Source organism: Aotus nancymaae, unplaced genomic scaffold, assembly GCF_030222135.1.
Source record: "Aotus nancymaae isolate 86718 unplaced genomic scaffold, 86718_ANA_hifiasm-v0.15.2.pri h1tg000053l, whole genome shotgun sequence".
In the NCBI taxonomy this organism is placed as follows: Eukaryota; Metazoa; Chordata; class Mammalia; order Primates; family Aotidae; genus Aotus; species Aotus nancymaae.
This window is the reverse complement of record NW_026988467.1, coordinates 3,896,974-3,910,465: the sequence shown is the minus strand read 5'-3', so window position 1 is coordinate 3,910,465 and position 13,492 is coordinate 3,896,974. Positions and strand designations below refer to the sequence as shown.

Sequence of the window (13,492 nt, the reverse complement as noted above, 5' to 3'; positions counted from 1 at the left end):
TTCTGCGCACAGGTTGTGGAAAGGAGGAGAACCCCCGCTGAAATTCGAGAGGAGTTTGAACGACTGCAGAGAGAGAGGGAAGAGAGGAGACTGCAGCAGCGAACCAATCCCAAGGTGAGCCCGGGGCCAGGTTTCCTCACAGGACACCTCATGAAAAGGCTTCATAGCCAGAAGCCAGGTCTGAAATAATGAGGTGCTGGTGGCTTGTTAAAGTAAAAACCTACAAAGCTGGTGGGACAAAGTTTTGCTTGTATTATGTAAAAGTGGTAATCTTTCTGGAAAGCACCTCCCTGGCAGCCATCAGACACACTGCTGCTGATCTCCAGGAGGTGAATGTTTTATACCATGTGGAGGGAAGACAAAGTCAGTCTCCTGCTCTTTCCAGAAATCGGGGAGTTTTTCCAAGCAGATACACAGGCTAGTTGTCTAAGGCCATTTCCTCCGACTATGCTGACCGAGTCCTCGACACTGGAAGTCAGAGGACAGTGGCAGGGCAGAGGACAGCCACCTAACCACGTTAAGCATAGAGGCAGCAGAAGTCCTTGCTTACCCATCAAGATGTGGAGCGCTAAATGATGCGGAGGGCTCGGGGCATGTCCACATTGCCTTGAGCAGAGGGCCCTGCTCACATCACCCCAGGGCATTGGTGCCATGACCACCGGTCACTGGGTTGTTTGAGCAGCAGAGTCATCCCAGATCCCCGATGGAGTTTAAGTCCTTTAACCGAGTGACACTACTGAGTCAGAGTTACTTTTCAGTCCTAAGCATGCTGTCTTTTTCCTTCAGTTTGCTGGGGAGATTGTTTTGCATGTGTGCCCCAGCTCTGTGGAAAATAGGATAGTTTGGTCACTGTGAGATGCCAGTTGTACTGAACGGCTAATTAAACATGGCACAGTGTATTGTTCAGCTGTGTTTAAAAAGAGGGCTCAGTGGCCAGACCCTATCAGTGTGGCCAGGAGAGCCTGGCAGACAGCCTGTATGTGTCATGATAAGGAGCTGGGAGCCCCCCGGTCTTCTTCCCATCATCAACCTCTTCTCCCATCATCTGTCAACTCAGCAGTGTTGTTGGAAGGAGAGCAGAAGCCATACAAAGTAATAAGCATTATTATTTTCTTTAAACCTTGTAAAGAAAAAAGAGCAGACTGGGTATGGTGGCTCATGCCTATAATCCCAGCACTTTGGGAGGCAGAGGCAGGCAGATCATCTGAGACTGGGAGTTTGAGACCAGCCTGGGCAACATGGTGAAACCTGTTTCCAAAAAAAGTCAGCCAGGCATGGTGGTGCATGCCCACCAGCCTCCCAAGTAATTCCAGCTACTCAGGAGGCTGAGGCAGGAGAATTGTGTGAACAAAGGAGGTGGAGGTTGCAGTGAGCCGAGATCATGCCACTGCACTCCAGCCTGGACAACAGAGTGAGACTCTGTCTCAAAAAAACAAAAAAAAAAAAAGAAAAGAACAAATGCTAGCTTAAACTGGGATGCATGGTAAGATAAACCTCTGATGAAATACATTCAAAGGAGTTTTTTTAAGACACAGCATTTAAAGGGCCATATATCCAGAACACCTCCATCTATTTGAATCCCACATTTCAAAGTATATTTGACCAGATAAGATTATGGATGAGAATGAAGCTTGTGTATCATCCATTATCATATGTAATCAATAAACGATTTAATTCTCTTGGGAAAAAAATGTATATTTGAAAAGCTAACACCTCCACTCCCATCTACCCACTCTCCCCAACAGGTGAGGCCCTCAGAAGTGCAGGGTTACCTTTTGGTCAGATGGTGGTAGAGAAAACCCTGGGTGAACCAAGTCGGGGAGTTTGGGATAATTGGGAGAGTTGAAAGTCTCCAAGGTGCCCTGAACTGTGGCCAGTGCACCGGGGGGAGGTCCAGTTTGGAAAGTCAGTGTTGGCAGGTGAGGTGGAGCAGGGAGGCAGGAATGCCTGGCAGGAGCAGGCTGTTCCTTTGGTGTTTTTGCTGTTCTGCCTGGAGGTTTGCTGTGTTCAGAGCAGTGAAAGGGAAAGAGAACCTCGCTGTCATCCTGCGTCCGTGTCCTATGATCAAATCGGCCATCTGGGGGTGTGTGGCAGTTGCTTATTGGGATTCTATGCAAATGTGTCTGCAGGCCATGTTTCTGTGGAATGAGGGAGCACAGCTGTGACCATCTCACACAGGCATGCAAGTTATTTTTAAAATGTCCTGTACTTTGCTACTTCCATAAAACTGCTTCCAAATAAATAAAACATTTTCTAATCAGAAATATTGAGTGATAACCAGATGCTGGCTATCCAGCATTTTAAGGAGAGGATTTGGGGTAGATGTTTCATTTCATTTCCGAAGGCTTTTTTTTTTTTTTTTTTTTTTTTTGCTTCTCAAGATGAGCAGACATCCTTGTCCTGAAGAGAAAAGGATGATCTCCTCTTTCAGAAGACCATGGAGGCTGGGCGTGGTGTTGCATGCCTGTAATCCCAGCACTTTGGGAGGCCAAGGTGGGCAGATCACTTGAGTTCAGGAGTTCGAGACCAGCCTGGACAACATAAGACCCCTGTCTCTACAAAATATTTAGAGATTAGCTGGTCACAGAGGCACATACCTGTAGCCCAAGCTACTTGGGAGGCAGACGAAGGAGGATTGTCAGAGGCCAGGAGTTCGAGGTTGCAGTGAGCTGTGATTGCACCACTGCACTCCAGCCTGAGCAACAGGGCAAAGTCCTGTCTCAAACAAAAGATCATGGGCAGAAGGACAGTTTTGATGGCTTAGGGATCAGCCTGTCAGCTGGATTCCCCCATAGAGGACCTCAGCCCAGAGGGGTTAGCAGGCTGTGTCCCATGTGTACTACTGCTGCCCAAAGCGCAGGTGCATGTTTCTCTCCGTTTTCATCAATAAGAACAGGTTAGGTAGGGATTTCCAGTAGACTGATGTATCTACCAAGCAAAACGGCCTAGTGAGGAGAAGCACAGGTTAGAAAGGACGACGGCCACCAGGAGGCAGGACACAGAGCAAACCGTGTGGCAGTGCTTCGTAAAACAAGGACATCTGTCCTGACTACCATGCCAAGTTGTTAAAAGATTGAAACACATGAAAGAGATGTTAATTTATTAGGGAAAGGTAATCTTGCTATCTAAATGCAAGGTGGTACTGGTGCCAAAATGACGTTCAGAACTAAATGTGGTGGTGGTAGTTCATTCAACACTGAGGAGGAGGCCAGGTGCGGCGGCTCACGCCTGTAATCCCAGCACTTTGGGAGGCCGAGGTGGGCGGATCACGAGGTCAGGAGATCAAGACCATCCTGGCTAACGTGGTGAAACCCTCTCTCTACTAAAAATACAAGAAATTAGCCGGGTGTGGTAATATGCGCCTGTAGTCCCAGCTACTCTGGAGGCTGAGGCAGGAGAATCACTTGAACCCAGGAGGCGGAGGTTGCAGTGAGCCAAGATCAAGCCACTGCACTCCAGCCTGGGTGACAGAGCAAGACTGTCCCAAAATAAAACAAACAAACAAAAAAAACACTGAGAAGGAAATTCAGGTATGGTGGGGCCTGTGAGCTGGGATTTGAAAATGGCCCTCGAACAATTCCTGCGGCCTTTGTCTGGGGCCAGGTCCAGTGCTGTTTGCAGTGTGGCTGCCTGTGATATGGGCTTGTGTGGAATGTGCTGTGCAAGGCACCACAGTGCCCAGGAAGGAACGGGTAGAATCCCCAGCCCTGGGTGTGTCCGCTTTGCCTACTGGCTTCAGCTGATAGAATGTATGCCTGCGCATACCCACATGCACGAACACAGACACATCCATGTATGGGAGAACCTTGGACTTGGAGTCAAGGGCCCCGCGTCCAGCCTCAGATTCCACCTTCCTGTCTGTGTCCTTGATCAAGTCCCTTCCATAGCCTTAGTTCAGTTTCTGCTTCCATGAAATGGGAGGCCCAGTTTCTGGGTTGAGGCTTTGGACCCCACAGTCCTTAGCTCTAACTGCCTGTTTTCTGCCTTTGCTTTGCCCTGTGGGAATAAATTCCTATCCATATGTCCTGCTGGAAAATGCCAGCCTCCAGTAGCTGGGGTCCCAGTATCTTTAGGGTCCTCCACGTTGAACTGGTATCGGGGAGAGAATTGGTGGCTGGACAGGACATGAGGTTCATCCCTGAGGGTAGTATGTGAAACTGGACCCTGACTGGAGCACCCTGAGCATCGCCCTGCCTCTTTGGATTTCTGTTTTATTTGCACAATCCATCCACATTTCTTGTATTTTAAGGACTCAAGATCGTGTAACAGTGTCGTTCTGTACTATATTCACTTCGTATTGATTATTTAATTCCTTTTTTCCTTAATACCCATAAATCTTCTCCCTCTGTGGATGGCAGCCACTTTGAGCATCTTTAGAAGGCAACTTGACCCCAGGCAGCTTGTCCGATTTCATTGCTGCCTCCTTCATGAACTTGTTTAGATCTTGTGTGGAGCAGATGATTATGTTAGGATTGTTTGGGGATGCAGGGGCAAAGGAGCTTGACTGTCTCTGCAGGCATATATTACTTTAGAGTTTTGACCCTACAGTAAAATAGTTTCATGGAGATTTACGTTATTTCCTTGGCCATTTTTGCTATTACAGAGGTTGATACACACTCCTTGGCAAGACCTCCTCTCTGATCTAGAAAGCCCCATCATCAGCGTGGTTTGTGTAATAGCTGAGAAACACAATTCCGCTTTATCAGAAAAAAATTTAAATGATGTATCAGCCAGGCACAGTGGCTCGCACATGTAATCCCAGCACTTTGGGAAGCTGAATTGAGTGGATCATCTGAGGTCAGGAGTTCCAGACCAGCCTGACCAACATGGTAGAAACCCACCTCTACTAAAAATACAAAAATTAGCTGGGTGTGGTGGCAGGTACCTGTAATGCCACCTACTTGGGAGGCTGAGGCAGGAGAATCACTTGAACCCAGGAGGTAGGAGTTACAGTGAGCTAAGATGACGCCACTGCACTCCAGCCTGAGCGACAAGATCGAGACTCCGCCTCTAAATAAATAAATAAAATGTATCAAGAGCCTGGGCAACATGGCAAAATCCCATCTCTACCAAAAAAAGAAAATTAGCTGGGTGTGCTCCTGTAGTCCCAGCTACCCGGGAGGCTGAGGCAGGAGGATCACTTGAGCCCTAGAGGCAGAGGTTGCAGTGAGCCAAGATCCTATCACTGCACTCCAGCCTGGGTGACAGAGAGAGGAGACCCCATCTCAACAAATAAATGAATAATGTATCAAGGAAGGCATATAACCATAAAAATATTTTTAAATGACAAATGTTTTCATAAAGACGTAAGCATGCATCACTTGTTTTTTGTTTGTTTTTGAGACAGAGTCTCATTCTGTCACCCAGGCTGGAGCACAGTGGTGCAATCTCGGCTCACTGCAACCTCCACCTCCCGGGTTCAAGCTATTCCCCTGCTTCAGCCTCCTGAGTAGCTGGGACTACAGGCACTCCCCACCACAACCGACTAACTTTGGCATTTTTAGTAGAGATGGGGTTTCACCATATTGACCAGGCTGGTCTCGAATGCCCGACCTTGTGATCCACTTGCCTCAGCCTTTTTTTTTTTATAAAGATGGGGTTTCACCATGATGGCCAGGCTGGTCTTGAACTCCTGACCTCAGGTGATCCACCCACCTCGGTCTCCCAAAGTGCTAGGATTACAGGCATGAGACACCGCGCCCGGCCGCCTCGGCCTCTTAAAGTTGCTGGGATTACAGGTGTGAGCCCTTGCTCGGCTATCACTTGATTATTTTTCAAGGATTTTGGGGTTGCCCTGGCTAATGACTATAGCCAGCAAAGTTCACCTGTGGTTATGACTTCAGTCTGTTCTGTGGAAGTGATTCTGATGTCCTAAAACTGCCTTGACTTGACTGAGAGGATGACAGCAGAAGATGGACTGTTTAACCCGTATATTTGTTGAGTGTAGTGGCAGGAAGGGGCAGTTCACCGTCTGCAGAAATGGGCTGCTGTTGCGATTGGAGAATGTGGGAGTTCGTCATGTAAGGAGAAGGGACCCAAGCCTGGTTAATCAGGTCTGGGAAGGTGCTGTGACGTGAAACTGAGACTCTGGAGAAGAGTCTCGGCAATTGGGATAGGAGGCACAGAGGGACTCAAAGGTAAACAGCTGTTTGTCTTGAAGTGAGTATCCGTTGGAGGGCTCTTTCACCCCCTACGTCAGCATAATCACTTACAAACAGGGTTTCCGAATTAAAGACTAAGGTTTATACAGGGAGAACAGGCTCTGACTTCCATTTGAGATAAAGTGATTCAGTGGGAACAGTCCTGAGTGCCGTCCTGGATTCATCAGTCATAAAACAGGTGAATTTCACATTGCCTCATGTCACCTCTTTTGGTGGAATTTTCAGTCAGTAAAGAGTTCCCTTTGAGATTGCAGTTGACAGAAATTTCTTGTTATCCTCATGTCCAGATAAATGTAAACATGAAAGTAATTCTGCATGTGTGGTGGTGAATGTGGTGACTTGATTGTGATCATCACTACACAGTAGCTACATGTATCAAATCATCACACTGTACACCTTAAATTTTTTTAAAAAGATTTGAAATCGAAAAATAAAGAATTTAGTCTTGAGTTAATTTTTGTATAAGGTGTAAAAAATAATAATCATAAATTAAAAATTAAAAAAAAAGAATTTAGAATGGTACATTCCTGGCTAAATAAACAACTGATTCTACTCAGCGAGTACAAATGCATCATTTCTTACCTGGTAAGAAGTTTCTCATTGTGGGAGAAAGGCTGTAACTCATGCTCAGAATTTCTGAGTGATGTCAGTGAAGACGTGATTATCACATTCACAGTTGACCCAAGCAGAAGGTTCTAAAAGAGCCAGTGAACAAGAATGAAGGGATTAAACTACAAAATAAGATTTAACAGGGAGAAATGTGCTAGCTAAGAAAAGAGGAAAACAGGGAAAATGGTCATCTTTCATTGACTTGGTTTAATATCAGCAATTTTGTGGGTTGGGAGTGGGTAAAAATGATTGGTTTATTCATAACAAAGTGATTTAATTTGGGTGCCTGTAATGTGCCAGGTACTTTAGGACATTCAGCAGAAAATAAAATCGCCTAATCCCTTGTGAAGCTTAATGATCTAGTTGAGGGACAGAGAATCTGCAATAAATGCAGTATATAAATTATGTATTAGAACCGGGGATGTGGCTCACACCTGTAATCCCAGCACTTTGGGAGGCCGAAGCAGGCAGATCACCTGAGGTCAGGAGTTCAAGACCAGACTGGCCAACATGGCGAAACCCCGTCTCTACTAAAAATACAAAAATTAGCTGGGCTTGGTGATGTGCTCCTGTAGTCCCAGCTACTCGGGAGGCTGAGGCAGGAGAGTTGCTTGAACCCAGGAGGCAGAGGTTGCAACGAGCTGATATCGCGCCACTGCACTCCAGCCTGGGCATCAAGAGTGAAACTCCGTCTCAAAAGAAAAACAAAAAACGAAACACTAAGTCTTATAGGCAGAGCGACAAGAGCGAAACTCTATTAAAAAAAAAAAAAACACCTTAAAAAAAATTAGCCAAACACAGTGGCACACACCTATAATCCCAGCTATTCAGGAAGCTGAGGCAGGGATATCCCTTGAGTCTGAGAGCTCGGGGCAACAGTGAGCTATGATCAAGCCACTGCACTCCAGCCTGGGCAGCAAAGACCCTGTCTCTAAAAAAAATAATAATTATTTCAATTATGTCATTGTTTGAAGTATTTTTTAAGGAACATTGGTTTCATTATATCAGAAACTATAAATAGTTTATTCAAAAGGTAGTTGAAAAATAGAATATTAGGACAGGCGCAATGGCTCACACCTTTGATCCCAGCATTTTGGGAGGCTGAAGCAGGAGGATTGCTTGAGCCCAGGAGTTGGGAGATCAGCCTGAGCAACATAGTGAGACTCCATCTCTACAAAAAATACAAAAATTAGCCAAGGGTGGTGGTATGCACCTTTAAGTCCCAACTACTTGGGAGGCTGAGGGAGGAGAATCACTTGAGCCCAGGAGTTTGAATCTGCAGTGAGCTGTGTTTGTGCCACTGTACTTCAGCTTGGGCAAGACCCTGTCTCTTCAAAAGTAAAAATAAAATAAAAATTTCTTAAGAAAACATGCACCTATGTAGAGTTAAACAAAATTTTTAAATTACATTGATTATGTGAACATTAAGAGTAGGAATCAGTCTGTTCACCAACCCTGACTGTCTCCAGTATCCGTGTTCTGATTGTATACTGCTGTATAACCATATCAAAACTTGGTGGCTTCCAACAACACTTCGATACTCTCTCACGGTTCTGTGGATTGGCTGGGACTTGACTGTGACAGAATGGTGCCCAAGGGGTTACAGGCAGATGGCAGCTGGGTCTGGTCCGCTGCAGGCTTGCTGGTCTGCATGTCAGCAGTGGCTTCTGCATCCCTGTCTCACGCACCTCCCCGGGGTGGCTGGCGTCGCTGTCTCTCCAGGCACCTCTCCCTGGGCTAGCTTGGGCTTCCTTGCCAACAGCAGTCTCTGGGTAGTCGGACTTGATATGTATTAGCTAGTGTCCCTCAGATAGTGCATTTTAGAGACCTGGGCCAAGCTGTAAGCCTTCTCGTGAGCCGGTCTTGAAGTCAGCCCCGTCACACCCATGCATTCTGTTGGACAAAAGCAAGTCTGAGAGCTGGTTCAGGATCAAGGAGAGGGCTCTGTACCAGGGCGTGAGTACCCGCAGGCATGGCTCCTCCGGAGGCCTTTAATCTAACTTCCACATTGTGTCATGCTATTTTGTGAAGAGTGTATTTCCAATCTTTTTCTTTCATAACATTGCCTACCATCTTTATGAAAGTTGCATTTATATTTAGCAAATTTTATTTTACTTTATTTATTTTGAGACAGGGTCTCATACTATCTATCACCCAGGCGAAAGTACAGTGACACAATCACGGCTCACTGCAACCTGGACCTCCCGAGCTCAAGAAATCCTCCCACCTCGGTCTCCCAGGAGACTAGGGCCACAGGTGTATACCACCACTCCCAGCCAAACTTTTCTTTTTTTAATTTTTTTGTAGAAACAGTCTCACCATGTTGCCCAGGCAGGTCTCGAACTTCTGGGCCCAAGCAATCCCTCCACCTCAGCCTCCCCAAAGTGCGGGGATTGCAGGTGTGAGCCACAGCACCCAGCCAAAATTTTTGACACATTTAATTGATTATTCTCTGCATATCATATTTTCTTCTTTCTTTTTTCTTTTTTTTTTTTTTTACTGTTCTCTGAAGTGAATGAATTGAACCAAATGCCTATCATATTTTCAATTTAGAAAATACTCTCTCAGGCCTGGTGCAGTGGCTCACGCCTATAATCCCCACACTTTGGGGGGCCAAGGTGGGTGGATCACTTGAGTCCAGGAGTTCGAGACCAGCCTGGCCAACATGGTGAAACCTTGTCTTTACTAAAAATACAAAAATTAGCCAGGCGTGGTGGTGTGCACCTGTAATCTCAGCTACTCGAGAGGCTGAGGCAGGGAGAATCACTTGAACCCAGAGGGTGGAGATTGCAGTGAGCCAAGATAGTGCCACTGCACTCCAGCCTGGGTGACAGAGCAAGACTTCGTCTCCCAAAAAAAAAAGAAAATTCTCAATTCTCAATTTCTTCATATTAGAACATAAAAATATCTTGGCCCACGTATTTTGACAGGTATTATCTTTTTAACTTCATTCAGAATAGTTTTCTTTGACACATTTTAATAAATCATCTTTATTTATGATTTTTGTAATGTCTTGTCAAATTTAAATGCTACAAAACTGTAGACCTTTTCAATTCAATTTCCTTCTAGGACAGAATATAAATTTACCCAATTAAACATGACAGCTCCACCAAAAGATTCCTACCCAAAATAAAGATACTCCAAAATGCCATTCTGGAATTTCAGAATTATATCTGATAAACCATTTGAGCTCTTATTTAGTTTGTATGGCTTTTTTTTTTTCCTAGAAAGATTAGTTTCAGAGTATTTTTGGTTACAAGCTTTATTTTCAAGGATTGTAATTTTTTTTTTTTTTTTTTTTTAAAAGACAGAGTTTCACTCTTGTTGCCCAGGCTGGAGTGCAGTGGTGTGATCTTGGCTCACTGCAACCTCTTCCTTCCGGGTTCAAGTGATTCTCCTGCCTCAGCCTCCTGAGTAGCTGAGATTACATGCCACCATGCCCGACTGATTTTTAGTAGAGACAGGGTTTCACCATGTTGGCCAAGCTGGCCTCGAACTCCTGACCTCAGGTGACCCACCTGCCTCAGTCTTCCAAAGTGCTGGAATTACAGGCATGAGCTTCTGCACCTGGCCCAGTGATTATAATTTCTTAGATATTTTTAGTCTGTTTTAAAAAAAAAAGTTCTACAAAGGTTTCAACATTCCAAATAAATATACAGTTTTGTTGGTGGTGTTTTTTGAGATGGAGTCTCTCTCTGTCACCCAGGCTGGAGTGTAATGGTGAAATCACAGCTCACTGCAACCTCTGCCTTCCAGGTTCAAGCAATTCTGCCTCAGCCTCCTGAGTCACTGGGATTACAGGCACGCACCACCACGCCTGGCTAATTTTTGTATCTTTAGTAGAGATGAGGTTTTACCATGTTGGTTAGGCTGGTCTTGAACTCCTGACCTCATGATCCACCTGCCTTGGCCTCTCAAAATGCTGGGATTACAGGCATGAGCCACCACATCCAGCCTGTTGTTTTTGAGACAGAGTCTTGCTCTGTCACCCAGGCTAGAGTGCACTGGCACAATCTCAGTTCATTGTAACCTCCACCTCTTGTGTTCAAGGAATTCTCTTGCTTCAGCCTCCAGAGTAGCTGGGATTACAGGCACGCGTGCCCAGCTAATTTTTGTATTTTTAGTAGCGACAGAGTTTTACTGTGTTAGCCAGGCTGGTCTCAAACTCCTGACCTCAGGTGATCCACCTGCCTCAGCCTCTCAAAGTGTTGAGATTATACGTGTGAGCCACTGCACCTGGCCATGAATATACAATTGTTTATGTAATGCCATGCAGATTTTTTTTTATTATTCAGAATCATCGTCATCACAGAGATGTGTTTGTGCTGTTACTCTGTGAATATAAAAAGATTTGTAAATTTTGACGACGACAACTTCATTTTCCATGGGTAGAGTATCACAGCTTGTTTTGACACAATTATACATTATCTGTATCACTACAGCTAATTCTAAGGATGTTTCTGCTCCATGGGTTTCTTGATTTAATAAGAATATTTTTTACCATAACACTATACTGCCTTAAAGTTGGCATTTGAACATCACCACAAAAACAAACACGTTTACCTTCAATGTGGAACTTTTTAATTGAGTTTATAGTAGCATTTATAATGTCAGGTATTTCACCCTCAACAGAAATCAAGTAATTATTAGGGTTAATACATTTTCAGATTGAAGTATCTGATAGAAAGCTAGCATCAGCTGGGCGTTGTGGCTCATGCCTGTAATTCCAGCACTTGGGAAGCCGAGGCAGGCGGATCACGAGGTCAAGAGATTGAGACCATTGTGGCCAACATGGTGACATCCCATCTCTACTAAAATTACAAAAATTAGCCGGGCGTGGTGGCCCGCATCTGTAGGCCCAGCTACTCGGGAGACTGAGGCAGGAGAATCGATTGAACCCGGAAGGTGTAGGCTGCAATGAGCCGAGATTGTGCCACTGCACTCCAGCCTGGCAACAGAGCGAGACTGTGTCTCGGGAAAAAAAAGAAAGCAAGCTAGCGTCATTCGCAGTTGGGAAGTTGGGCTAATAGGGCAGCAAACACAGGAGCAGCTGCTGCTTTATCTTTCATTTATGCATTGCAGACCTTGGAGTGGAAATGGGAGGGAAACTACCATTCGATCTAAATGAAAACGCTTTTCACAGAGTTGTATGTAAATACACCTGCTGCTACAGCCCACCTTCAGGCGCAGTCTCAGAGAAATGACTGACCGTTGACGCTAGTGCTTCTTCAGCAGATCTGAGATTTGATTTTCACGTGCTGAGAGTTAGCTCTTTGGGTGGTCAGTGTGGAAAAACATTTTATACAACTTACAAGTTCATCGGCTCTCTGGGAAAATGGAAATTTAATACTCAGTGTCGTCCCTGCCTGTAGAGTTTATTGAAAAAGAAAGTGTTGCCAAACAGCAAAAACTTGTAGGTTTATATTAGTCATCGCCATTTTCAAGCCACTGCCTGTTTTTTGTATGGCCTGTGAGCTAAGAATGGTTTTTACCTTTTTTAATGGTCAAGAAAAACCAAAAGAATTATGTTTTGTGACATAATGATGGTTCCATGAAATTCAGATTTCCGGGTTCATGAACAGTGTTTTCTGGGAACACAACCACACTCAGTCATTTACTGTTACCTGGCTGCTTTCCCACTTCAGTAGCAGAGGTGAATTGCGACAGCAGACTGCATGGCCCACAGCACCAAAAATCTTCACTCCGGCTCTTCACAGAAACCATGTGCAAAGCCTGATGGGTATCATTCAGCAGGCACAGAAGCATTGTGGCAGGGCGCTCGGGGTGCTCTCTGACAGGCTCCGCAGCACAGGCTACCTGTGTTTCCCACTCATTTTCATATGTATTTGGAGTTTCCTAGGGATGTGGCTGACCATGGGCTTGCAGCTTCAGCCATCCCACAGGGCAAGGCTCTGGCCACCACCGGCTATGCCACGCAGCAGCATCTGATACTTCCCCACTACCGAGGCCAGGAGCAAGCTGCACCTCGCCACTGTCAGCGCCCACCACACACGCCCATCCTAGAAAGGGAGCTGCCTCCTGCAGTTCATCTGCAAAGAAGCGGGAGAAGAGTGGTGGGCTCTCACTGGTCATCTCCTAAAGCCACTGTGCACCTCACACATGAGATAAGACCATGGCAGATGCTGGAAGTACAAGTGATGGTCCATCTGCAAAACCGACTCTGGCATAAAAGTGAAAAAGCTGGGGGAATGGCTAAACCAACAGAAACAACAGGTTAAACCCCACCTATGACACTCTAGAGACCACCCACACATCACCGCATCTGAACTCATCTGCCATTGCCCCCTCTGCTCTAGCCCTAAGGCGTCCTCGCCCCTCCACTGGGTGCCCACGAGGGCCATCCCCATTTGATTCTTTGTTCCCACACCCCCTTCTCAGAGGCCCCTTTCTTGACCACTTAAAACACTCTCAAGCTACTTATGGGGTGATAGAAATCACCAGGTATTTTCACCAGCGTATACATGTCAAAAACTCATGGAATTGTGTACTTCAGATGGGTGCAGTTTATATTGTAATACATAAATTAAACCTCACTTGATTTTTTTAATGGACTGCAAAAAGTTTCATTTAAAAAATGTGTGCGGCCATGGTTTTATACACTGGATTAAGATACATGTCCATTTTTAAAGTTGTGACTATAAAAGAATAATAAACATTGATTTTCTGAGTGACAAGCATTTTTATCAGCAAAATTTTAGCTT

General features: G+C 45.4%; 1 protein-coding gene across 1 annotated transcript in view; it reads left to right on the top strand.

Moving 5' to 3' along the window:
• Nucleotides 1–13,492, top strand: part of DNAJC11 (DnaJ heat shock protein family (Hsp40) member C11) — a 67,175-nt gene that overhangs the window by 30,209 nt on the left and 23,474 nt on the right. The window contains exon 4 of the mRNA XM_064363180.1: nucleotides 13–114. Coding sequence (XP_064219250.1) covers nucleotides 13–114 — 102 coding nt within the window. The remainder of the gene's footprint in view (nucleotides 1–12; nucleotides 115–13,492) is intronic.